The 27466-nt window shown below is 43.5% G+C and overlaps 2 protein-coding genes across 11 annotated transcripts in view; both read left to right on the forward strand.

The window, feature by feature from the left end:
* Nucleotides 1-6071: 6071 nt before the first annotated feature.
* RSAD2 (radical S-adenosyl methionine domain containing 2) lies at nt 6072-14835 on the forward strand. Its single transcript, XM_009461114.2, has 6 exons — nt 6072-6616; nt 6832-6993; nt 7435-7664; nt 8859-9008; nt 10864-10896; nt 11459-14835. Exons 1-6 carry the CDS (start codon nt 6274-6276, stop codon nt 11621-11623), a joined length of 1083 nt encoding a protein of 360 aa, XP_009459389.2. The 5' UTR covers nt 6072-6273; the 3' UTR covers nt 11624-14835.
* A 1332-nt stretch (nt 14836-16167) lies between these two features.
* RNF144A (ring finger protein 144A) overlaps nt 16168-27466 on the forward strand; it is a 68128-nt gene continuing 56829 nt past the window's right edge. For all 10 annotated transcript variants that reach the window (XM_087775106.1, XM_087775105.1, XM_087775103.1 and 7 more), the window contains exon 1: nt 16168-16338. The gene's annotated coding sequence lies outside the window, so the exon portion shown is untranslated. The remainder of the gene's footprint in view (nt 16339-27466) is intronic.

A 27466-nucleotide genomic window follows, 5' to 3' on the forward strand; every position in this document is an offset into this window, starting at 1 on the left:
AAAGAAGGCATTAAGTACCTCAGCCTTTTCCTTGTCCTTTGTCACCATGTTTCCCCCTGTATCCAATAGGATGGAGATTCTCCTTAGCCCTCCTTTTGTTGCTAATGTATTTGTAGAAATATTTGTTATTGTCTTTTATGGCAGTGGCCAGATTAAGTTCCAGCTGGGCTTAGGCCCTTCTAATTTTCTCTCTGCATAACCTCCCAACATCCTTGTAGTCCTCCTGAGTGGCCTGCCCCTTCTTCCAAAGGTCATAAACTCTCCTTTTATTCCTGAGTTCCAGCCAAAGCTCTCTGTTCAGCCAGGCCGGTCTTCTCCCCCACCAGCTCATCTTTTGGCACATGGCGACAGCCTGCTCCTGCGCCTTTAAGATTTCCATCTTGAAGACTGTCCATCCTTCCTGGATTCCTTTGCCCTTCAGGACTGCCTCCCAAGGGACTCTGTCAACCAGGCTCCTAAACAGGCCAAAGTCTGCCCTCCAGAAGCCCAAGGTAGCAGTTCTGCTGACCCCCCTCCTTACTTCTCCAAGAATCGAAGACACTATCATTTCATGATCACTATGCCCAAGACAGCCCCCAGCCATCACATCACCCACCAGGCCTTCTCTGTTCACAAGCAACAGGTCCAGCGGGGCGCTTTCCCTGGTTGGCTCCCTCACCAGCTGTGTCAGGCAGTTATCTTCCACACGCCCCAGGAACCTCTCAGCCTGTTTCCTCTCTGCTGTATTATATTTCCAGCAGTCATCTGGTAAGTTGAAGTCCCCCATGAGAACAAGGGCTAGTGATTGTGAGAATTCTCCCACTGCTTATAGAATACTTTGTCTGTCTCTTCATCCTGGCTGGATGGCCTGTAACAGACTCCTACCATGATATCTGCTTTGTTGGCCTTCCCCCTGATTCTTACTCATAAACACTCAACACTATTGTCACCATCATTAAGGTCTAGGCAGTCAAAACACTCCCTAACTGTCCTGGTTTCAGCTGGGACAGAGTTAATTTTCTTCTTGGTAGCCAGTATGGGGCTGTGTTTTGGGTTTAGGATGAGAACAATGTCGATGATACGCTGATGCTTTGGTTCTTGCTAAGTAGTGCTAAGCTGTTGCTAAATAGGTGCTAAGTGGTGCTCACACTGGTCAAGGACTTTTTCAGCTTCCCCTGCTCTGCCGGGTGCACAAGAAGCTGGGAGGGGGCACAGCCAGGACAGCTGACCCCAACTGGCCCAAGGGCTATTCCATACCATATGACATCATACTCAGTATATAAGCTGGGGGAAGAAGAAGGAAGGGGGGGACGGGGGCCACATTGGGCATGATGGCGTTTGTCTTCCCAAGTAACCGTTATGCGTGATGGAGCCCTGCTTTCCTGGGGATGGCTGAACACCTGCCTGCCGATGGGAAGTAGTGAATGAATGCCTTGTTTTGCTTTGTTTGCGTGCACGGTTTTTGCTTTGCCTATTTAACTGTTCTAATTTATTTTACTTCAATTATTAAACTGTTCTTATCTCAATCCACGAGTTTTCTCTCTTTTACCCTTCTGATTGTCTCCCCCATCCCACCAAGGCGGGAGTGAGCGAGCGGCTGCGTGGTGCTTAGTTGCTGGCTGGGGTTAAACCACGACACTAACATACAGGGCTACCCCACCACCTCTCCTTTCTTGCCTGTCCCTTCTGAAGACTTTATAGCCAGCCATTGCAGCACTCCAGTTATGCGAGTCATCCCACCATGTCATGGCAACTATGTCATAGTTTTTCTTGCACAATGGCTTTTGAAGCACAATGGCTTCTAGCTCCTCGTGTTTGTTGCCCATGCTGTGTGCATTGGTGTAGATGCATTTCAGTTGGGCTATTGAGCCTGCCACCTTTTTTGGGGGAAAAGCCCTAATTCCTACGTGAACATTCTCAGGTGCTTCCATGGTTTCTAACACATCCATAGCCCTTGCATCTTTGCTGCTGCATGGCTCTCCATCCCTTGCCTCCACCAAGATGGCAGACCGAAGGATCTCGCTAGCACACCATCCCACAAACATTGGTGTGCCACCCCCAGGCTTATGTCTAGCAAGCCTGGTATATATATCTAAGTGCACAGTCCTGTAATGTAGATAAACAGCTGTCTGAGACACAAGGCAGGAATTATGTAAGTTGAAGGCCCATAAAATGCATAGTTATGTAAAATACACACAAATAGAATATAGGTGTTTTCATGCAGAATAAACTTTAAAGGACAGCAGTAAAGGGCCCTCCAGTAAAGATAAAGGTCTGCGGATAATATCATAAGATCACAGAAGTTAGTATAGTGTCAGGCCAAGAGGCCCTCCTCTTCTGCCCATGACAGTGGCCAGTGCCAGTTGTTTGGAGAAGAGTATGGAAAGGACACAGAAGGATCCTTCTCCCAACATCTTGTCCCAGATTCTAGGAGTCATCTGTTCAAATGTTTCCTGAGCTGGAGATCACATATATGACATTAAGGACCCATGGTGGACCTCTTTCAAATGTGCCTAATCTGTGTCTATATTTATATTGTGCATTTCATATGTGTTTCATAACTTGATTGCATGTGGGTTTTAACTTTCTATTTGGTAATTTCAGTGGCACGCCTTAGATTCCTGCATCCTGAGGAGGGATGAGTCACTGCAGGTACAAGGTTCTTGATAGAATCCCATTTATGATGCTGCAGATGCAATGGGGGAGATCATTTCCAGCTGGGAGTGGAGCAAAAAGTAATACATTTATCAAATGCTAAAAGCTACAGCTGCCATTGCGTGACTTGCCTGGTTGTCCTTGGACCATTTCTGGTCCCCACAGATGACGTGATAATGGCTCCTCCTTTAACCTTATTTATGTTACTTGTTCATGTCAGTAATTTGCTTTGATGGAACTGCCAACTAGCCACACTGTAGAAAGCAATCTCTTTATTTAAATAAATAAAAGTACATTATTTAGATAAATAATATATCATTGTTTTAAAGTTTTCCTTTCCTAGCAACTAAGGAGCATGACAGCATTATCCATGTTTATCTAGTTGGATTCCTCCATGCTAGTTGTGTACCTATGTACCATCCAGTGCACCATTACTACTATTATTCAATCGTTTTTGAAAAATGGGTGTTGAAAAGGTTTTTTGGTGCAGATTTGCAGAACTGAAACATTTTGAGTACTGGGACTCCATCATCGCACCGTAGGATGACTTCTATAGGAAAGAAAGAGAAGGAATCAGACCTCTTACTGCTTTCAAAGAACATCATGATTTTCTGAGCCTCTTCTAGAAGGCTCCAGGACAGAAAATCTCATTACTGTTCTTTCTTGCAACATTCTTTGTAGATTCAAAGCTAGTGCATAAAAATGTACATTTGTGTTTTCTTGTAGGTCTCACCGTAGAGCATGTTAGCTAGAACAGTTTGGGAAGTAAAATGTGAATGTCTGTCTTGTTGCTGCTAGGACTTGTACATCTGTAGGAGGCATGTCCCGGTCTGGGTTTACTTTTTGGGGCTTTACAAAATGCAGAGAGTGTCATCTGAAAACATACTTAGTTGAGGCAAAAAAGAGAGAGAGCTTTTATAATTGCCATTTTCTAAGAAAGCATACATAAAATTACAAAGAACAGGAAGTCGTGAGTGAGCTGGAGTGTTGGGTTCTCTGCATATTTTGTTCCTTGAAACAAAACTCTTCCGTTTCAAAGGAAAAACAGTTTAAAAATAGTAACATTTTAGTTTGCTGAGTCATTGAGCAATGCTCTTCTGACATGCTCTTGGAGTGTTTGTGTATCAGATGCAAGTCTTGTGTTGAGAGAAATCGGAAATCATCAAGGATTTTTTACTGATCTTGGAAATGAAGTATTTTGAACCTAATTTTCCTATCCAGCTGAGGCACCAGGCAATGAGCTCAGGGCTGAGGCTGCAATAGGTCTACTTCACTGTGCCATCCTCAGTGGATCTTCTGCGATGCCCAAACTTTCAGAAGAACAGGGAAGTTTCTGAGACAAGGTGAGCTAAGTGGTAATTTGTCACCTGCAATAAGATCTCTATGCAAAGCTAAATGCAGAGATTGTGAGCTTGGTGGCATACCTATATATATATATATATACATATACATATATATAGATATAAATATACACACACGTGTATACTCGGGCACAACTCAGTATTTCTTGAGATGCACAGTTTGAAGTGTTCTGATTGTCTTTAAGATCTTGTGCTTACCACAAGTATTCTTAGTACATGTACTCTCTATATCTGCATTGGCTCAACTTGACATGAACAAAAGATAGGAACGAGGTGAGAAAGGAATTTCAGTTGGGGCCAGAAAAGATAGGAAATGCGATGGAGTTCCTAACACAAAGCAGAAGGGATGTATGGAGCAAGGGAGAAAACAGAGCATACCAGACTTCTCCAAATTAATTGAAACAACCAAGGAATAACTTCAATGTCAGGTTTCATTTTCATTTTAGGCTTCAAACTTGCATTGTCTTGTCTTCCTCCTTTCCCATTTCCATTTTTCAAGTTTGTGATCAATAAACCCTTTATTAAAAAATCCTGCTTTCATCCTTAAGTTTGTGTCTTATGTAAACCTCAAGGAACTGAAAGGGCTCATGGATAATTCCTCCCATGGTAACTTGCTGAAATAGTCTCTGCTAACAAGCTCTGAGACAATTTTGGAAAGTCTCAGGAACTGAGATGTTTCCTATCACGCTGCAGCAATACATTTGTGAAGTGGCATTATGGAGGCTAGACACAGCAAGAAGCCTCCCATCCTGCCCTACTGGCATGAATCCGTTCCAGCAAGAAACAGCTGACAGAGATAATAAATACTGGCTGAAGGCAAAAACCTTCAGGGGAAAACCTGAAGCTCCGTTATTCACTGATCCAGACATTACTGAGCCAGTAGATCATCTCCAGGCAAGTGAAGGAAAGGTGATAGGAATTTAAGAATAGCAAAGGACAGTACTAATTAATATAAAGGCAACACTTTTTATTCACAAGCAGGTTCTGTTTCCCATTAAAATTTGCAAACAGGATGAAGCTAGTTCTCCTACTCCTTTTTCAAGGGAAAAAAAAAAGAAGTCAACATGAGGGCAAGACTGTCCTGCTACATTAGCAGTTCTGGCAGGTCAACGGAAGTGAGTGAAGCTCCAATGTAAGCCTGCCATAGCCAACATGCAGTTGGTAGGCAATGAGATTTGAGTATGGCTCCGTACCTTGGCAGCAGTGGTGACACTAAACTGCCCATGCAAGAATGAGGGCAGACTGACTGAAGGCAGTGTGAGGCTGAAAAGCTGCAGAGGACCTCCCGGTCTGTCTAGACACATGGGAGAACTGCAGAGAGTAACTGGTGCTATGATGGAGGTGCTTCTCTCCAGCAATAGCTGTTGTGCCACTGAGGAATTGAGGAATATGGGAACTGGCACCTTCATCCCAGTCTCTCCTGGTGTTACCATGAGGGGGCAGCTATCTGCCTCGCCAATGTGTCACCTCAGGGAGCTGCCAACTCTTCCTTGCTGTTAAGGCTAACCCTATATTCAACTCGGTGCAGTAGCTTTGCTTGAGGTGCTTTAGGCAGTATTGGAGACCAAGAATTAAAGAACCTTCGAGTACTTTCTTTTCATGAATCTGAAGTCATCAGTCTCCCTAACCTGGAGTGTTCTGTTGTGCAAATCTGTTTGAACTCTCAAGAGCACATGTCTGTCTGTAAGAAGGATGGAGTGCACTTACACAAGCTCAAGCTTTCCCCCTGCTTAACGGGTCACACTCTTTTTGACCAGAAGAACTGAAGCCACTGGCCCACACACATCAAAAGGGGCAAAGGGGTCCTCAGGTGCTAGACGGGCTCAAACCTAGAGGTGCTCACACCAGTACCAACCCTGGGCAGCCGGCAGGTTTTGTGATGGCCCTCCGGGGCCGAGAAGCAGGGCGGGAGGGGGGGGGAGGGGACGACACACACGACACGACGACACACGACGACAGACGGGGACACGTGAGGCAGGGCGGGAGAAACGAAACACCGAGCGAGCCCTCGGCTCGGTGCCAAGTTTCCTTTCTGCGAGAAAGGAAAACGAAACCCAGCGCTTCCCTGCGCCCCGGCGCGGCGGGGAAGGCCGGGCCGGGCCGGGCCGGGAGGGGCCGCCGCGCCTTTTATAGCGGAGCGCTGGGCGCCTCGCTGCAGCTTGCGAGCCGAGCCGAGCCGAGCCGGGTAGAACCGAGCTGAGCTAAGCCAGGCCGAGGCAAGCCGAGTCGAGTCGAGTCGAGCCGAGCCGAGCCGAGCCGAGCCGAGCCGAGCCGAGCCATGCAGCTGAGCGTGCTGAGCCGGACGCCGCTGGCGGTGGCGCGGGCGGTGCTGGCGGCGCTGGGCAGGCGGGTGGGCGCGCTGTGCTGGCGCCTGGTGCCCTTCTCCCTCTCCCTGCCCCTGCCCGGCTGGCGGCGGGTCTCGGCCCCCAGCCCCGTCGCCCCGGCGGGCCCCCGGCGGGAGCGGGAGCGGGACGACGCGTCCCCGACGCCCACCAGCGTCAATTACCACTTCACCCGGCAGTGCAACTACAAGTGCGGCTTCTGCTTCCACACGGCCAAGACCTCCTTCGTGCTGCCTCTGGAGGAGGCCAAGCGGGGGCTGACGATGCTGAAGGAGGCGGGTGAGTCCCGGGGGGGGCCGCCCGTGGGAGCCAGGGCGGGGGGATGCGCGGCGACCGCGTCCCGGCAGGACCAAGTGGCGTCGGAGAAGTTATCCCTGCAGCTGCGCGGCCGGGGTCCCTCTTCATATCGCTGCAGCCGGGCACTGACAGCGTGTGGAAGGAGCGGGCAATGGGCAGACAGAGCTTCACAGCATCTTTCTTTGGACCTTTTCTAGGAATGGAGAAAATAAATTTCTCGGGAGGAGAACCGTTTCTTCAGGACAGAGGCGAATTTGTAGGCAAATTGGTCCAGTTTTGCAAGGAGGAGTTGAAGCTACCAAGTGTCAGCATTGTTAGCAACGGCAGCCTGATTAGAGAACGGTGGTTCAAGAAGTACGGTAAGGAAAAGCCACTGTGCACAGAAGCGCTGGTGGGGTTTGGGAGCCTCCTCGGGGCAGCCTCACCGAAAGATGGTTTTCGGTGCAAGTGGGAGATGGTTTGTTAGTGGTTCACTTACAGTAAACACAAACCAAACGTAAATACCAGTGAAATATCGTTAATTATATGTTGCGAACATAGACAGTTTGTACCATTGCCTCTTTGGTATAATAGTATAATAAAATAATATCTCAGACTGTCCCCGTAATGCCGGATACACACACAAAATATGTGTTTTGATGATGCCACTGCTGTGGCTTTTGTGGTTCATGTGATGACTTCACAGAACTCTGTTTACATGGCACTTCATGACAGATCACGAGGAAGTGAAAGTGGGCAGGGTCCTGACAGCTTTTAGCTGAAGGACTGAATATTAATCAATGTTTAAAACTTGTTTTCAGGTGAATATTTAGACATTCTCGCAATTTCATGTGATAGTTTTGATGAGAATGTCAACGTTTTAATTGGCCGTGGTCAAGGAAAGAAGAACCATGTGGAAAATCTGCATAAACTGAGACAGTGGTGCCGAGAGTATGCTGTTGCTTTCAAAATAAATTCAGTGATCAACAGATTTAATGTTGAGGAAGACATGAATGAGCAGATCAAGGCACTCAACCCTGTGCGCTGGAAGGTAAGAAAGTGCTGTGTACCATAGGTTTCCTGTTCAGAGAAAAGGAGTGATGAAGTTCTGGAGTTGTCTGAACCTCTAATGACCTCAGTCAGATCTCCAGCTCTACCTTGGGCTAGCATTAGCGGACTTGTCAGCGCTACATGATATATGTTTCAGCATACATAGATCTATTTTTTTTACGATATTAGAAGTAAGATAGAAGGTCTTTAACATTTGAAAATGTGTCATGGTGTCAAGAAAATGAGGGTTAGTGTACAATGATACATTAGAGTTAATATATTAGCAATATATAAGTGTTAATTAGACATTAATGTTCTGTTATAGAGTATTAGTGGTTAGTGTGCATACATTATATTTTCTGCCAGAAGTGTATTAAATACACTATGTTATCAGTTTGAAAACAGGAAGAGATAATGTGACTTATAAATATGGGAGAACTTGTGGAATAATTTCTCATTATTGGCTTCATGAAAATTGGTGTACACGCATGATTTCTCAGAAAAAAAAAATGACTGTGAAATCTTTGTCCTACTAAAGGAGTGTAAGGAAAATATGACATACATTTTAATGTTTTATCAAGTTTCCTGGCCTACTTTCTTGCTGGGGTTACAGAGCACGTTGATGGCAAAGGCACCTTTTTTACCCCGAAGTCTGAATGTAGTTGAGGACTTGGCCATTAGATGGAGGCTCCTAAGTAGACAAACTATTGCATTTTGTTTCTGAGGAGTCTTCTCTATCTTTTCTGTGACCATCTGAAGCTAGTTAAATTTACAGTCACAAATCTGGTTAAAACCCTCAAAAATTGACTTGATTGGCAGTCTGCATTGTACGTAGTACTTACTGGCATTTATAATACAGCCATACTAGTTGAGGTTCAATCAAAAGTTAATTTGAGCTTTTATTATCTGTGCCCTTATTAAGACCAGAGCAGTTAAGATTTCTGTGGAAACCTGATCAGGAGCCATGACTGTGTAATTACATTTAGAACTATGTAATGTTAATTTGCTAAAAATAAACCTGCACCGTGGCCTTGGTATAGTATTCACTTATCACAATTTATGTCAGTGTGGCTCCACTGACAGAAAAATTAAAGACCGCTACTGAGACAACTGAAGGTTTTTGTCATGGTGACAGTCTCTGATACTCAAGGCAAGTGAAAACGTCAGATCTTAACCAGATGCTTTTTCTCTTCAGGTATTTCAGTGTCTGCTCATCGAAGGGGAGAACAGTGGTAAGGATGCCCTGAGAGAAGCAGAGAAGTTTGTTATCAGTGATGAAGACTTTGAACAATTCCTGCATCGCCACAAAGATGTCTCCTGTTTGGTGCCAGAATCTAATCAGAAGGTAAAATTGAAACTGTCCTTTTGTAACTTTATTTTGAAATGAAGTTGGAAAGGTGGAAAAGAACTAGAAGCTTTCATGGCAATTAACGCTTCCCCTATTAGTATTGGCTTAGAAGAAGTACAGTACAACTTTGTCAGCAACTGGTTTGGTTATGGTGGAAGCCAAAGTTTTTAATTTTCTTTAAGGCTTTTTACTGAGCACAAAGTTATTAACAGAAGAGTAAAAACTCATTGATCCCAATCCTCTGGACACCACCAGGAGTCCTCTCATAGCATGGTGTGGGCCTCTGCTCAGTGAGATGTATAAAGTATCAGCACAGAAGCTGGAGAAACAGAGTTCTCCACAGCTGAGTGGTGAGCTCAACAATAATTAAGTCCTTTGGAATCGAATAGCTCTTCCCCACCAGGGCACAAGATCCTGAAAAGGTTGAATGTTAATGTAAACACACTTTATACTCTAAGCATAGTTTCATAATAGAGATTCACCATGATGTTATGCTATGGCAGTGTCATCAACCCGCACGAAGTAACATATCATCCCAATCAGCATTATATTGAGTATTGAAGAACAAGAACTCATATTTTTGCCTGCCACATCTTACTAGGTACTCCCTCCCACAATAAAGTCACATTTTTAACATTGTCTATCTGAACTCCTTTGGACTGCACATTCAGGGTCTTTATTCACAAGGAGACTCCTTGCGCTGCTGCAGAGCCCAGCAGTTAACTTCATGACCTGCCATCCAGCTTACATTAGCTGCAGTAAAGTGCCTAAGGGTGGAGCTCAGGATCTTTTGTAAGATGCCTACAAACCCTGTACATGGCATGAGGAGAGTTAGAAAACTCACTGTTAAGGAAGTTTATGAAGAGAGTGAGGAGATACTAAGTTGAATCAAGTTCAGGAATGCCTTAAATCTCCCATCTTGCCTTCCTTTTCCTCTCCACAGATTAATACACTCCATTCACAGTTTACTTTTTAATGTATAGAGAGCTCAAGTGAGCAGACTGGGTTGCCTCTACTATGAAGACATAGAAGTGCAGTCTAGTGTTTAAGGCATTCGGTGGGAGAGAGCACTCATCAGAGAGGGTGTTTAGATGGGAACCCAGAACTGTTCCTACATTTTTTTCCATGTAAGAAGTCCTACAAAAAAAGAGTAGACTTCCCTCAGTAGGTTTGGTTTTAGAAGACTGTTTCTGATTTCTGTTAAACCTGTGTGAAGGATGGGCACCAAGTTGATCAGATTTCCTGTTCTACACAGTAGCAAGCTCCAGCTACCTAGAGAATTTTAGGGAGGATCATGTAGGAGAGGCCCAGTTAGCTGAACAAATGTGTCTTATTTCAGCTGTTGGCCTATTTCCTGGTGCAGACCTGAGAGCTTTTTGAGCTGGGAGATTACCTTTGAGCTGGGAGATTACCTTTGAGCTGGGAGAACACCTTCGTCTGCTGGGATGATAATTAAATACCCCAGCTTAAATGGTCATGTCATCTGTTTGGAAAACGACATAATCATTCCCGTGTGCAAAACAGTGTGTTCTGCTGATGTAGAAGTTAATAGAAAACTTGGATATTATTCAAAACACCTTTATCCAGTTGGGCACCCACATTTCAGTTAGGTACTTGAGAGGTCATATTCAAAGAATTACTGGTCTATTGATGCATTAAGTCATGCTAGTAATCCTGTTGTTTATTTCTATGAATTTGATCCAAGCTCACTGAAATAGTGGGAAGACACTAGCTGTTTCAAAGATTTGCATCAGGCTTTGAAGGAATAGTTGTTTGTTTCGTCCTTCGTTTTTCACTAGAATGGAATTTTGGTTTGTATATTAATTTAGTTTTTTCTTTTGATCTATTACAGATGAGGGATTCATACCTCATTCTGGATGAATACGTAAGTCTTTGTTTGATACTTGGTATTTGTATGCTAATATATATATGTATACAACAGTGATAACTAATTCTATTTATTGTGCATTCTTTAAAATGATTTTACGGTGTAGTACAAGGAACAGATGTAATTTTTTCCCATCAAACGTACTGAGAACTTGAATTTAAGTATGACCTAAGGAGGAGTTGCCATCAGGTTGCATGCATGATCATTGCATCACGGATCTTAAAGTATAGATGTGTATCTTTGCAGATTTTTTTTGCTGTTTTTCTTTAATTTAAAAATACAGAACTTGTCCTGAAAGTTAAGTTTCAAAGAGCCTACTTAGTTTACATGTTACTGAAGAGCAAACATTTAATCTTCAGGAATTATGGTATGGCTTTGTTCCTGCTAAGGTGTGTCGGTGTGTCCTACCGTGAGCTTCTGAGCCTTCTAAGGACTACCGTGAAACTGTTCGTGCACTTACATAGGCTTTTGTGGGATTGCAGTGCAACTTGTTTAATTCTGTAGAAAAATTAAGCTTTTATAAATTGAATTTCTAATGTCTTATCTATTGATGTTCCAGATGCGTTTTCTAAACTGCAGAAATGGACGGAAAGAGCCTTCCAAGTCTATCCTAGATGTTGGCGTAGAAGCAGCTATAAAATTCAGTGGATTTGATGAGATGATGTTCCTAAAAAGAGGAGGAAAGTATGTGTGGAGTAAAGCAGACATGAAATTGGACTGGTAACTCCATATACTGAGTTAGGGCAGGTGCATTATGTAAAGAAAATGGGTGTGTATATACGTGCATGTATATATGTTTATATGTATCTAATGCTTTTAACTACACTTGGTATATTATACAGATTGATGTTCAGTGTAACTCTGTATGTGAATGTGTGAAATGTTTTCAGAATGTAGATTATGTTCTTATCTATTGTTTGGTTGCACATTACCAAGTACCTATAGAACTTTCATATAAATAGATCTCTGAAATCGGCTTTCTAGCCCGTTGTATGAAGGACTTCAGGGCAAACTGTTAAGGTAATGTCACAAAAGAAAAGGTTTTAAGATAATACATAAGTGTGCATGCCAGAAAATAAACCAAAACCCACCCCAATCTCTAATTCATTATAAATAGCTGTAATTATGTACCCATCATTACCCATCAGTGGAAACTTATCAGGGAATGTATTCTGCCTCCTTCATAAGGAAAGGTAGATTGCAGTTCCTCACTCGATCACAGGAGGGCCAGCTAGCAGTCCTTTAGAAGCAGCCCCTGCCTTTTTTAGGGGTAACAGAAGGTCAGAATCTAGGAATCATTATCTGTAACAGCATATTTAAAAGGAACTCAAGATGAAAAAATTGGCAATTTTCATTCTTTAGGACTTAACTGTAAAAGCGTCTGTTGTTCTTCTCCCTCTCCTCCATATACACACATGATATTTGCAAAAAATGTTGGGGGATGTAATTTTCTGTGAAAAGCTATTTTTAGTCATGAAAAAATATTATATTTGTCCTAGAACATAAAAGTGCATTTTACCCAATGACAAACAACTTCTTATTTCACATTGGCAATGACCTTAGTTCTAACAAATATTTACAGTAAAAACAATGTTTTCATTTTATTCATAACTTACTCCATTTTCCTTTTATCTGCAAATATTGATTTAATAATTTTTAACATTTTTTTCTCTCCCCGTACATACAGTTCTGACGAAGATTCCTTCTGAAATTAATTAATACTATGTAGCACACCTAACACGTATATTCTGTTGCATACTGGCTGTGTTACTCACATGCTTTTTATTTTGCTAAGCCATGGAATACGAACAAAGTTCGTATATCATGTAACCTTGTTTTAAAGGTTGCTTGGCTCCATAATCATTCTTACTTGCTGGTTATAAACATGCAGGTATTAAGTGAAACTAATCAGGTTTTGTGACTTTAAGAGCTGGCAGCATCAACATAAAATAGAGAAAAGTCAAAAACCCCTGCAAAAACAGTAATCATCTAATATGCTGCCATCGTTCTTGGTTTTCTGGCAATTTTTATGGCTCTATAATTACAGTTTTCCAAATTTAACTAGTCGCATCTGCCCCAAAGCTCTGTATGAAGGGCACGGGGATAAGCATTGCACAAAGCAGAAGTGAGCTGGCACTACTCATTCTTACTGTCCATTGAACTCAACGCCTGGACTGGCTCACACTTTTAAATATTTGCAGCAGCTGGGAGCCAGCATGCACCAAATATACCACGTAGAGAAAATTACACCTTCTTTCCTTTTTCTGATAATGCTAGTTGATGTTTTTAAAGAGTTTTCCAAGATAAAAGTTTTGCATTAGCCTAATGCATCTTCAAAGTTGAAGGGGAAAGCGCATAAGTAGGAGCTGCTACTTCTGAATAAAGGAAGGTGCATCTCTGAATACACTGTGAAAATGTTTCCATTTATAATTCCTTGTTTCTATTTTTACTCTCCTAACTGTAAATATACTGTCTCAGTGGTGCTCTTCTGTCTCTTTGTATTTTGCATTTTGCAGTCACAACATTTCCTAGACACTTAAATTTCAGTATTTTTTTTTCTTGTATTAATACTAAGTGACATTTAAAATGTGGCCCACACACATTAACCCCACAGTCTTTTGGCAGCTGTTTCGTTGACCTCAGTTGGAGTTCTGCCTGAGTAGCAACTACGGGCAGCGCAAATTTATGTAACTGTGGGGTTTGACTTCCTCTGTGTTCCCATTGCTCAAATGTTAAATCTATCCTCTTCCTCAGCATCTACGCGGCATGATAGAAAAGAAGCATTTTCCTTTGCTGCTGGCTCAGTCCCAGCATGGGGAAAGATTTAGTGCATCAATGTACCACTAAATCTACCAGCTTGCTGCTTCTGCAGAAAATGCCAGCTGTATCACAGCACGCAGATGTGAGGTGCACAAACTCCCATTCAGATCCAGAAATCCTGCCATTCTTTGCTTTGCATTTTTCTCTGTAAATGGCTGTTCTTTTGCTGCAAGAGGTCCTCTGTGCCTATGGAGGAAGCTGCAGGATAAACAAACTGGAGCTGAAAATGTGAATATCCAGTAAATAATGTAAAGACATTGAAGATGGCTTTTATCAGAAGGTTCTAAGTTCTTATCTTCTTAAAATCTTAAGGATTTTACATTGCCTCTTGCTACCATATATAATTAAGAAAAAGTTTCTGCTCCGTGATATTCTTTTCCAAAGGAAATGCCAGTCGTGTACATTGGAAATGAAGAATTCGACATAACACAGTTTGACAGACAATTGTTGAAGTTAAAGAATAGCTCTTGGTATTTTTATATGCAAAAATAATTTTTGTGTAAAATCTCAATATTTTGGCTACAGCTTGATTAACCTAGTTTATTTTTTTTAATCTATAAACATATTTCATGTTCGACCAAAAATGGACTTCAGGCTTTCATTCTGTAGTTGGGCCTAACTTTCAGCATGGGACTAGAAAAATAATACTGAATTCAGCAGGGCTACTCCTAAGCTTAGAGATTACATGCACATTGTGGCCCTGAAGAGTCAGGATTTAAATTTAAGTCTTGTAAACAGAGACTTGCTTAACTGTATTTTCATGTGTAAACTCATAGTACTGCAGCTAAGCACTTGCTAAAGATGCTGAATAGGGAAGGAACTTAGACTGTAGTTTACTAGCATTATGCAACTGTTCATATTTGTAAAATTTGTAGAGAATGAGTGTTTGGGAGGATGAGTTACTTCAGTTAAAGATCATCATGAACATATCTTGGGTCATGAATAAAACTGTGATTTAAGATGCATTTTAAGATGCCCTCTTTTTCAGTTTGAAGGATGCGTGATATATTTGAATGTTACAAATGATGAATTTTTCAATGATACTGTCACATAATGAGTGCTAAATATTTCATATGAGTATGTTTCACATTTCAATAAATGTTTCCATTTTCTTAAGTTTGCCTGTAATTTCTTTTTTTTTTTTTTAATGTAACCCAGACCCATAACAGCAGAATGTGACTGCATTCACAAGAGATCTGTAATTCTGGATGCAGTCTGTATTTAGCAGAGGGGGCTGCTTGCACGATGCCAGAAGCAGCATCTAGGCCGAAAGGGAGAACAATAGTGGTCCTTGTGATGAAAAGCATTTGTTACACACTTGAGTGGACTGGGCTGTGTTGGGAGAAGACAGTTAAAATACCTTGTGCTGTTCAGATGACAGCCATTACGAAAGACACAACTATCCATAAACATCTGAGGAGAAAAAAGTATTATCTTCTGTTATGGTAAATAAGAGACAAAAGCTAGTCAATTTAGAGGAGGAATAAAGACAAGTGGCTTCTCAAGCGCATCTCCTGTCTTCAGGCTGCAGTACAAACTCGTGCTAGACAACCTGAAATGGAGCTTTTCACAGTAATTGGTTGTGTGTGTGGCAAGGCTTAGCTTTTTTTCCCCCTTGCCTTTGCCAGTTTTTTTCCTGCATATTGTAGGGGAGCGAAGGTGCCCAGGAGCAGAGCTGCAGCGAGATGCTCTGTGCCTCCTGCCTCCCCCGGCCCCACGACCCCCGCGACGTGCTCCCCAGGGGCTGCTGTGCTGGGTCACCCCTGCTACGGCTCGGGCAAGGGCGTAAGCTGCGTTTTACTGTATCAACCAGACAGCTCCTATTCATCTCTCCAGCTCGGTGTTCTTCCTTTTGTGCCTCCGTGCATTGCAGAAGAAAGCCGGTCGTCGCTCCATACATAAACCAACAACAGGAAAGCAGCTGGTTTTGCTAAACAGTGCTTGCAAAACAGCTACGACCATCATGGTTTCCTTACATTCCCCTTCTTCCCTTTCTTGCAAGCAAGGCAAACCCTCCTGCCCTCCTCTGTAAAATCAGTCCCCGCTGTTTCGCTCCTGCCGCTGAATGACCTGCTGGCCCGGGGGGCGTCACGCTGGGACAACCTGAGATGCGATTCCTTAAAAAAAAAAAAAAATCAAGATACGAGAAAACCGGCAGCACGGCACGCCCCGGGAGGCGGCCGCCGCTGCTCGCACCAGCGCAGGGAACACGCCCGGCGCTGCCAAGCGGGAAATCCCGGGATCCCCGCGCCCGCCGGGCCGGGAGGCGCCTCCCGCCGCCGCCAGGGGGCGCCGCTGCGCCTGCCGCGGCGGAGCGGGGCGGCCGCTTCAAAGCGGGCGGCGGCGGCGGCGGCAGCGCGGCGGTTAATGGCGCCCGCCTAGCTGCGGGCGCGCCCGCCCCCGCCCGCCCTCACCCCACCCTCCTCCTCCGACCCCGCCGGAGAAAAGCCCGGGAGCGGCGCCCGCCGCGCACACTCCGGCTCCGCGGCTGACGGCGCCGCGGGGGTGGAGACCATGCCTGGGGCGGCGGCGTTGCCCTGCCGCGGCTCGGCGGGATAGCGCGGGGCGTCGCGCACCTTCCGCGGGCCGCCCCGTGCCGGCAGGGGCTGGAGCGGCAGGGTAAGGCGTCGCGGGCAGCGGGCGGGGGGGGGGGAGCCGGGCGCAGCAGGAGGGGTGCGGCCGGGGGGTGGGGGTACCCGAGCCCTGGGGGGGGCAAGGGGTGTCCCCGCTCCCCGCCGCGGCGGAGGGGCAGCGGGAGGTGGCGCCGAGCCGCGCGGGGCACCCGCGCCCCCTTACGTAAAGGGCTCTGCCCGCCGCTTCCCGCGGCGGGCGGACGGCGCACATGCCCGCCGGCGCGCTGCGGGCCTCCTCCGCGGGGTGCTGCGGGGCAGAAGCGGCGCTGTGTCTGCTGCCCCTGCCTCCCCGCGGCGGGGGGCGGCCCCGGGCATCCAGCGCCCCCCGCCCCGCGGGGTGCCCCTTCGCCGGCAAGGTGGGGTTTCTGTACGAGGCCGGGGGGTCGCTCGGTTTTGGGAGCGGTGCCTGGCTGTAAGGGGGCTATGGCAGATCACGGGCTGCCGTAGGGGAGAGGGTGCTGCCAGCGGGTGTTGTCGGGCACGTAATGAAAACGGTTACTCAGACTCGCGTGTTTTCTGTTCTGTGATTTCCATAAATGAGCTAAAGCTTCTTGAAACAGTTCAGTGCCTTGGAGTGCAATAACCACTCTTCGAGGGGGTAAAAATCATAAATAAAGGGATATGTGGACTGACATCCACCGCCAGTGTTCTCAGATAAAAGTGAAGCGTGCAGTTTGGGGAGAAATCGGTTTGTTTGGGTTGCAAGGGTGGAAAAAAGTAGGCGTAGGACTCGGTTATTTCATGCTTGTATTTTTTTTTCCTTCCCTTACTGCACTTAAGAGATGCTACCATTGACTTTTTCGAGATGTTGGAAGAAACCATATGTATGGTTGACATTGCTCCCACACACACGCACCCCGGTTCCCCAATGTGGTTTTAAATTAAGGGTATCTTATTCCTGAAAAATCAGGCCCTGTATCACTCTGGCTTTATTGCTTCTAAAGAACTGGAACAGGGAGTGTCAATGGGGCAGGCTGGTGGAAGAAGATACAAGCTGTTTGAATATCCACTGTTTTCTTGGCAATACTGTAATTTCTGCCCTGGAACATATTATTCTCGGTTCTACAACAAGCATAAATGATGATTTACAAATAGACCCATTTGTTTATATTGTTCTGGTGTAGCCAAACAACTGTTTACATTGTGAAAATGATTGCTTCGTTTCACATTAGCTTATCAGTGCTGATCCAGGAGTGGCGACAGCTGAAGTTACAATGTTCTTGGGCAGAGTGCTACTGGAGAGATTACATCAGTAGTTCAGAGTTAAACTCCTGGTTGCTGGCCTTTCTGTTTGCTCGTGTGTGCTTCTCTTATAGACGTGAGACCTAGTGAAGCGGGGTGTGGGGGGAGGAGAAGGGCGTGTGGGGATGTGGTGTGCTGAGGGGCAGAGTCGTGCCTTTAGAGAAACTGCTCTGCTTATGCTTAGATGGGACTTTACAGCGTGGGAGAATTTGAGTGACTGTCTCCTGGTAGTGTTAGGGCATCAGTCAAAGTGACCTGACTTGAAGTTTGTTAAATACCAAACAGAAGAAGGATCAAGTGAGAAAAGGGTGGGGGGGAATCTTTGCTTTTGCTTAGGTACTACTTGAAAAATACAGGGTTTTTTTCATGGCGAAGTTTTATTCCTTTACCCCTCCTTTCCCTGGCCATCATGTCTCATTATCCTCTTGTGCAATCTGTATATTGTTCATGAGGGGGAGAAACCATCTGTGATTGAAATATGAGTACAACGACGGATGTTTCAATCTGATATAACTACTTCGAATGAGACATCCTTTAGGTAAAACAAAGGGTTGATTTCCATCCCCCACCCCCCGGCCTTCTAAATCACCCTGATTCCTATTCTGGGAGCTGCTAGATCAAATAACTGTTTGTAGATGATAAACACATTATTGCACATTTTTGCCCTTGAAGCAGTCTAGTATTATGAGTTATCTTCACTTACAATCTGGATTTTTCATATTTCAGTATTTTAAGGCAATAATTTGGGGGGGGGGGGGAGGGAGACTGTATTTGCTTAACTGCTTTTGTTTCTAACATTTTTCCCAGTACTACATTCCAATTCTTTGTCGCATTTTCTGTGTTGTTGTGGGGTTTTTTGTTTTGCTTTTTTTAGAACTTCTGACAACTTTCCTCTCAGTTAAGCCAAAGGACAAGGCTGCTGTCTTAACCATGAGTTTTGGCTGTGATGCCATACTGGGGGTATGAATGGCTTCAGTGTATCTGCTGTATTTACAAGAATGCTCTCATAGGCTGGCAGAAAACTGTTGTTTGCCCTCCCAGTGCCGAATCAGGGGAAAAAAAACAACTCTGATCGTCCCGCAGCTTGATCTGCGCACGTAGAGCCTTTCTCTCCTAGACACCTGATGTAGCGGGGGAATCGGGACCTGTTATGTATACGCAGTTGAGTTAATAGTCTGATTAGGAGATTTGCTTTTAACTGTATTCTTTTTTTGCATGTTGAGTTACAAAAAGGAAATGGAAAACAATTACAAACCAACCCACTACTCAGTTTGAATGGTTTAGCAATTCTGTTGTGTCTAACTTAGGCTGTGGTCAGCTGTTCTTTTTATAAGACAGGATCTTTTTCTATTCTGCTTTGCAGAAAGGAGCTCATAATGTTCGTCTTTCCCTGACCTTTTGAAGGAGATCAGACAAAAAAAATCATAATGATAATTTCTATTTTTCACTTCTGATGGCTGGGACGAGCTGTTGAAAATACACTTGTTCCTCTGGCTGCATGCTGCAAAGTAATGGGAATGATTTTTCTTTCTCGTAATCAGATCAGAAATGCTTACAGTTTTTCTGCACATGCAGTCAGTGAATACTGGAGCTGGCAGTGCTAGTACAAAATGCGTTTTCAAATAGCTTGATTGTTTGCTGATGGTGCCATTTATGGTGGTGACACCATAAGTGTCCTTTCTCAAAAAGGCTGAAGAAAATGAAGAACAGAGAAAGTGAACCAATGTGTCTGGTAGCTCTATTTATTGTGAGGAAAAAAATCTCATCAGATGGTTCTAGTCTTGGCAAGACAATGTTATTTCCTTTTTATAGCATCATTTCCATCTTTTCATTCAAAGAATAGCAAGTGAGTGGTAGCTTGTTGTTGTGGTTTAACCCAGCAGGCAGCTAAACACCACACAGCCGTTTGCTCACTCCCCCCCAGTGGGATGGGGGAGAGAATCAGAAAAAAAGAGGTAAAACTCGTGGGTTGAGATAAAGACAATTTAATAGGACAGAAAAGGAAGGGAAAATAATAATAATGATAAAAGAATGTACAAAACAAGTGATGCACAATGCAATTGCTCACCACCCGCTGAGCAATGCCCACCTAGTTCCTGAGCAGCGGCTGCCTCCCCCTGGCCAACTCCCCCCAGTTTTTTGTTCCGCATGATGTCATATGGTATGGAATAGCCCTTTGGCCAGTTTGGGTCAGCTGTCCTGGCTGTGTCAGCTGTCCCCTCCCAGCTTCTTGTGCACCTCCAGCCTCCTCGCTGGCAGGGCAGTATGAGAAGCTGAAAAGTCCTTGACTTCGTGTAAGTACTGCTCAGCAATGACTAAAACATCACTGTGTTACCAATGTTATTCTCATCCTAAAGGAAAAACACAATACTATACAACTGCTAGGAAGAAAATTAATTCTACCCCAGCCAAAATCAAGACACTTGTTGCATTAAAATACTTTGCTGTTATCTTCCAGGTACCACTATGACAGTTTAACACAACTACATTTTGTTTTTATTGAATGGAAATTACTTATGATTGAAGAAATGGACTAAAGCTTACTTAATATAACCTTTTTCTACCATATGATAACCAAAGGATCATCTGAAATACTTGGGAGTGAAGATGGGTCTTGCAGGTTTTCTTGAAAATAACAGATTCTGACTTAGCAGGTTCAGGCCCAATTTTTTTCACTATATACAAGTGCTCGACTTTGTTTGCATTGATCACAGCTTTGCTTGTGAGCAGCTAGGTTCCAAATACTAGGAGTCTTATATTTACTCTTGACTTTCACTTGGAAATTTTACTGACTGTTCTGTTTCTGGATTATTGGGGTTATTTCCTGTTATCATCAAACTCCACAATGAACTACAATCTGGGAAAGCTGTCACTGTGGTTCTTGGAGAAAGTTTCAGCTGACCTGCCTTTATCCCAGCTCCAGCCTCTAGTAAATAGGTCATCCACAGCATAATAATTGGGTAATACCTGACAACTGTTGTACACATCCAGCCCTTGTTGAGTACTCATATTTAGCCAGTGAAGAATATGAAGATGAATTTAGGAAAATATATTAAGGCAACAACTCATTATTGGCCCACCATAATCTGTTACTTGATCAGCTTCTTCGTATTTCTGCTATTGCTGTTTACCAGACAATCTGCTTCATGGTGTATTGCTGGTAAGGATCCATAGAGAGGGAACCATGTGCAGATTTCTTCATATCACAGATATTAATCTCCCTTATATATAGTTACGTATGTGTGTGTATTTATATAAAATGTTATGTATAGTATTTTAGAAGTTATATAATATTATATATATATATATATATATATATATATATATATGAAAAAATACTTTTTTACCCTTGAATTTCTCTAAACAATGTCCGGTAGGGGGTGGATCTGGCAGAATTGTCAAAAGTGATCGCATACTGTCCCACCCACACTGGCTTTCCTGAAGCACTCTTTATTATAACTTCTGGTGTCTTCCTTTTTCTCAGCACACTGCCCTTGAGGTATGTCCTTTCCAGATTTGGATACGCTGATAATGAAGCTTTCGTTTTGTCAAACAATGCAGACTTAGAGAAGCCGCCTCCTATTTCAGGTAGCTGGTATGCACAAACCGTGGCGGACCAGTGCAGCCTGTTCCTGGTGGGGTAGCTAAAGTGGTGAGGAAGCCAGGTTATTGGATCACAGAATGGTTTGGGTTGGAAGGGACCTTCAAAGATCATCTAGTCCAACCCCCCCCCGCCAAGGGCAAGGGCATGTTTCATTAGATTGGGTTGCTCAAAACCCCATCCATCCTGACCTTGAACACTTTGAATGAGGAGGAACCTGGGGCTATTTCTCTTTTTCTGGTATCTAAAAGGATCTGGCAGATCAGTCTTTCTGTTACTGCCATAGATGAGCCTGCTAGATGACTGCTGCAGCTGCACATGCGGTGCGATCCCCAGAGTAACTTGAGGGGTGGATCTGCTGTTGTCCTGAGGCTGCAGTCCGGCCAGATGCTCTTGCTTGAAGGACTTCTGGGAAATGCCCAGCTGTTGCCAGGTACCCAGGGGTGTTACATGACATCAGGCCCTCCTAGGAAGAATTTGCACCCTGTTTGCAGGCAGGGCTGCCTGCCCACAGTGACTGGGCAGGGTAGCTGTGGCAGCGTGGGTGTGCAGAGCCCACTCCCTGCCCAAATGCCTCCTCCCTGGGGTGACAGGAGGGGTCGTGCCATATTGGTGAAGGCAATTGTATTTTTCTGGGCCTGATGCTTTAGACAATGTTTACATCCTCTTAGGAGTAAAATGAATATTATTTAATTCTGATTTTTCTTCTATTGCTACTTAAGGAAACAGTTTTCCCTTCATATCTCTATACCTGCATTAAAAAAATGCATCTGTCCAGACAGAATGAGAGCAATGCTCCGCAACTAGTGCGATCAGGCTTTTGTCTCCAGGGCAGTCTTGTAGCAGTGACTGCAAATTCAAGACCAAGCTATTTGCAGTCAGTGTATATATGTTTTTAGCCTGGTTTTCCGAGAAAATAGAGATTACGTGCAACTCTCTCTGTGAATGTCTGTCTTTTGCTCTCGCTTTTAATAACTTCGAAACCTTTTGACCAGTTCCAGTTGCGCTTGTGAGAGGGGTAGAAGCTTATCTGCAATAAACCTACAAGTTTTCTGGCAGTAGGCAGCCCAGGAGATGCTGAAGGAGAGATTGCAGTCTGAACTCTTCCTGCAACTTTGACACACATTCTTAGGAAACCGGATTTTACTGGCTCAGTTGCTTACAAAATCAACTTATTTTGTGCTCCTATTTTTTATCCCTATCTCAAATTAGACTGTTACTTCCTCTCTGGATATTTTTGTAATAATTTTGAATATGGAGGAAGAGCAAGTGTTTAGTCTTTAGCCCCAAATAGCTTTATAATACTGCAGAAGGTGCATGATGACAAAGAAAACGCTTTTTTTTAAACATTGTATTATAATACTTCATATAATATAATAATCTGCGGCTTATGTTAACTCCCTTTTGTTAAAATAATTATTTTAACTCTGTTTTTTCTTCTATTAATGTTGTCTTGTACTAGCAATTCTTTAGAGACCCAGAAACTTATAGGATTCTTGTAGTTGTCTTGTATAAAGATAGTTCCCTGAATGGAGCATGTTACTTGATAGGACACAAACTGAAACAGTTCAGTCTTGTTTCCGTATTTCTCCTCTGTATTTGTTTTGCATAAACATACCCTGTGTGACCCTTTCAATTAGCTGATCACTCTTGGTGATCAGTGGTATCTGTTGAATACATCTTATACTCTTCTCTTTGTTTCTTCATGCTGACTTGATTAATGTTGCACCATCATCTTCCTTCATTGAATATATTTCTTGTCATTCATTTAGAACCTACTTTCTTTAGATTAATTATGTGTTACTTTTACTTTTGTGTACTGTCCTTTCTTACCTTTGTGGAAAAAGTGCTGAACAAGTGTACATGTTGAGGATATGTATAAGATGTGTTAGATTTGTGGAGAGGCAGTCCATATGGAAATTTAAAAAAAACTAAAAAAAAAAAACCAAAACAAACCAAACCCACAACTTCAAAGCATTCCATTTTTTTTTTCCTGATTCTCTCTGTACTTCTGATATTTGTTGACATCTTAGATTTTGAAAGGCTTGCAGATGACATTTCTCTCTATTTCAAGTTACTAGGTTATGCTTGTGTCAGTTGTTGTTTCCTAGTTGTGTGTTTATGTGTAGCTTTCTAGCAAAGATGAAGTGACAACATCCACTAGGTTTCACTAGCTGCAGCTGGAAAGCTGGGAGAGGTAGGATAACCACGGTCACTTCTGTGGGATGCTTGTGCCAGATCAGACTGGTGCTCACTGCATCTTGAGGTCCGGTCTCAGGTGATCCTCAGGACCAGACGTTCCAGCTGTGCAGGCAGGAACATTGCAAGTGGGCTGCAGGGGCTGCCTGGGATGATGTGGGAGGGCTTCTGAAAGATCAAGGTGACACTGGCAACTTTGCCACATGTCCATGGGGCAAACGGGTCAGGAGCCTGCTGAGCTCTGGCTTGCTCCTATGACCAAGCTAGGGTCATAGCCTTTGTTCCTCAGGTAAGCTGCAGGTAAAACAGACCAGGCAACTCTTCCTATTAATCACTGAGAGGTAAAATCTGTAAAGGCTGTTTAGCACAACATGGTGGTGAACTTTGTAGTTGCTACATGTGTTGACACCAACCACTTCCTAAGGGTGCAGTGTATATTATCTCGCCTGCAACTCTGATGGTAAACAGTTAGAAGCCTATATATATGTTCATGGCTTTTTATCTGTTCATACTCACCTGCAGGGCTTAAGTTTATCTCAAGGCTCCAGCTAGTTTGTTTTGCTTTATCTTGTGATGTGACAATCCCCGGCCTTGGGAAATCTTATGCTAGGAGCATTTGTGCTGTGCGAGGCTTGCACTAAACAATGCTGCTGACCCTGGCACCTGTCCATGCTGTTGTTGGCTCCGATATGTCTGTTCGGTTGTGCCCTGTACTTTGGATCCGTGTGGCTCCAAGGGAGCTGTTCTCCACAGTGTGAATTCATCCTTTTCTCCGCTGCAGTTTCTCACCTCTGCTGCTTGCCTGAGCAAATGCTGCCAGAGCTTGGCTTGCATCAAATCGCTGCCATTGCTGGGCATCAGCTGTGGTGGTGTTCAGAATATGTAACCTCCCATATTTATCTCCTTTATTGCATGATGTGATGTCCCACTGGAGCAGCACCATCGGCCACATACTTTGCATGGATTTGTGTCTGAAAATCCATTCTCAAATATTTTAGAAGTTGCTGTTATTGAGAGTGCAACATATAGTTCTTGCTTGTTTTACTGTCCCCTTTGCATCTGCAAAGAGACATTAGTAGGGTGATAACCCCCTTCTCTCTTCATCTTTTCTTCCAGGTTGGCATTGCTTTTGAAAAATCTCACTTCAGAGGAAGCAGCAATGTAGTTCTAGCTTCAGTTCGCGTTAGATATTTAGCTTAAAATCAAGTTATGACAAATCCTTAGACGACTCATAAATCCAAAGAGTGTGATAGTCTTTTTAGCAAACTGTCAGTTAGCGCTAAATATTTTCATCAGTCATTTCACATTTCCATTAGCTCGTTAAACAGCTGAAGTTCACAGATTTGAATGAAATACAATGTTTATGGCTGTGTTCCCTGCCTTTCAATTTAGACTACTGCTATGAAGCTTTAGTATAGTTACAGGTAAACGTGTTTTCAGAAGCTGCTCTTTCTTGGGAAGATCACTGTTTTGTTTTCTCTTGTCTGAAAGGTCTGCATGGGTTTTTGGGGGTTTCTTTGGTTTGGTTTTGTTTTCCTCTCCTCCACGATTCTACTGTACTGGTCTCCAAACCAACACAGGCCTGTCCTTGTTACTTTCATTAATGGGAATTGTTGCTTTTGGTTGGGATGATTCAACATAGCTGCCAATATTAAGGAAGAGTCAAACCATTGTGTCCCCTCATTGTACTAATAATAGCGATGTACCATTTTTCTGGCAGGCAATGCTGCTGCTAGTGGCAGCTTCAGGAGGGATCTCTGGAAGGGCAGCAGGGTCATTCAGTATCTCTGCTTTTTTCTCTCACCTTTAGTATCTTTTCTCGTACAGCTTCATTTCTCACCCCTTGAGACTGAACCATTCTTTTCATTGAAATAACTGCATATTTCTCACTGTGGTATCAATTAATTCTGATCTTGAACTGTGGAAGAAGGGTGAAGACGGTGCTATTTTTTTGGAGAGGAAAAAAAAAACCCAAACCCAACAAAACAGTTTTATTGCTACCCTGGGCAGAGTGTTACTAAAATTACAACTTGGAGAGGACCAGGGTAAAAGAATATGTGCACGTGTACATCAGGATGTCCTGTCAGTCACCTCAATTAACGTGAAAATCCAGTTGTCTTCTCAATACCAAGAGAGCTTTCATATGATTCCCTTAACATGGATGACATGGGAATTCCCCAGCCCTACTGGTTATGGAGGTTTTGAAGAATTCACAGGATCTGGAGTTTGATATGAAAGAGGAAATTCTCGTTCTCCTCAAAAAAAAAAAAAAAATCTTTAACAGTCAAAGAAACTTAAGGGAAGTAGGCTTAAATGAAAGACAGTAGAAATCTGTCAGGTTACAGCAAGGTCTAGATCTTTTCTAGTTTAAAGATTTCTGATAAATGTTTTATGGACTTTTTTTGTTTCTTTAATGTTTGCCGATATGCTAAAAAGTTGTTAATCTGGGGTGGGGGGAGAAGGTCTGAAGCAAACCAAGAAAATAACCTTTAAGTAAAGTACAACTTAATTGCTTCAGAAACAGCAGCCCTATCTTTTCCCTGTGTAACTGCCTGCATTACTGCAAGGCCCGTGTAAAACTGCTAGCAAGTCAAAATGGCCCATTCCTTCATGTAGGAGGCTGCTCGCCTGCCCTCTGGGAGGGGAAGGGGAAAACCAGCACATATGGAGTAAGGCTGTGGGGTCAGTGTTTATCTGATGGAAGAGAGCAGCTTAAAGGACATACTGAGAACTGCCTGAATCTAAAAGTGAGTGGCCCACCTCTAAGCAGGTATTTGGGGTAGGGGTTGGGAATCTGTGCTATCTGTGCACTTGAAAGTTGCTGGAAGGCTGCAGGAGGTTAGTATCTGACCATCAGCAAGTAGGTCTTCCAAGAAACGTGTGGGAAATGCTCTTTATAGAAGCTGTAGGCCTGAGCTTAGGTGTTTCATGTTAGCCTAAAATCTTTGTGTCTGCTGTCCAAATATTCCAGTGCTTGAGTGGGAGAAAACTAGAGGTTCCTCAACAAGATCCCTCCCAGACATTCATCAGAGCTTTGATTATTTCTGTTCTGTGAAGATATGTAGACCTCTAGTACTTGAAAATGGTAAATGCTATAACATGACAATAAGAAATAATTTGAAACACCTAGGTTCCTATCTGATATGGACCTCTTACCTTGAATACAGACATCAGATACAGGCGCATCATGTTTTGATGCATTTATAATAGCTAAAGTGAACTTCATGATGTCTGTATATTCTGTGATTGCATCAATATATGCTTAGGGAGTCTAAGTGCCTAATTGACTTTAACTGAGGTGGTTCCTGCCATTTAAATCTAATATATACCTACAGTGCTGGGAAGTCTTCAGGGATCAGAAAAGATTCCCTGATTTGCCTAAGAACTTTTTACTAAATATAGTGTTCTCGTATTTCTCTAAAACAACAGTTACTTTACCTAATAATAATAATACAAAAAACCTCCTCCAGCTTCATTTTTTTCTTCCTACTCAGCAGCCATTCAGTACACTGAAACAAGGAAATGAGGATATTTTGAAATAGGGATACTTTGCATAAATTATTTCCAAAAATACTTGCTGGTTTTGAATGTTGACATTTCCTATGGATGTTAGCAGTTAAGTAATATAATGGCACTGTCAAAGAAAACAAGATATGAGTTCCTCAGAAAAGAATAATGCAAATATAGTGGTTTTCCTCTCAATGCAGCATGCTTTGGCAGATATCATCTATTCTGGGGAAGTACCACATATGCAAAGCACACAAATGCAAAGAGAGTGACTTCAGGGAAATCTGTCTCAAAAGGAACAAGAGCAGTGGGCATCTGATGGTACATCTTAAAAGTGTATGAACTCTTAATGTGTAAAGACTTGGTGTCTCTGTAAATGAGTGAGCAGTACTGTATGACAGGGAAGATGTGAGTTATTTCAGAAGCTTCTTGGAGGGCTGTCTGGTGTTGGAGGCAGCCAGGCTGAATGGGGGCCTTTGACTACTGTGGTGTTACGAGTTACAGCATTGCATGCCATGCTATAAATGAGTAACAGTGTACACAGAGAAGGGGCTGTGTGCCCTGT

This window comes from Nipponia nippon, unplaced genomic scaffold (assembly GCF_047370975.1).
Source record: "Nipponia nippon isolate SJK-2023a ecotype South Korea unplaced genomic scaffold, ASM4737097v1 scaffold_4, whole genome shotgun sequence".
Taxonomy (NCBI): domain Eukaryota; kingdom Metazoa; phylum Chordata; class Aves; order Pelecaniformes; family Threskiornithidae; genus Nipponia; species Nipponia nippon.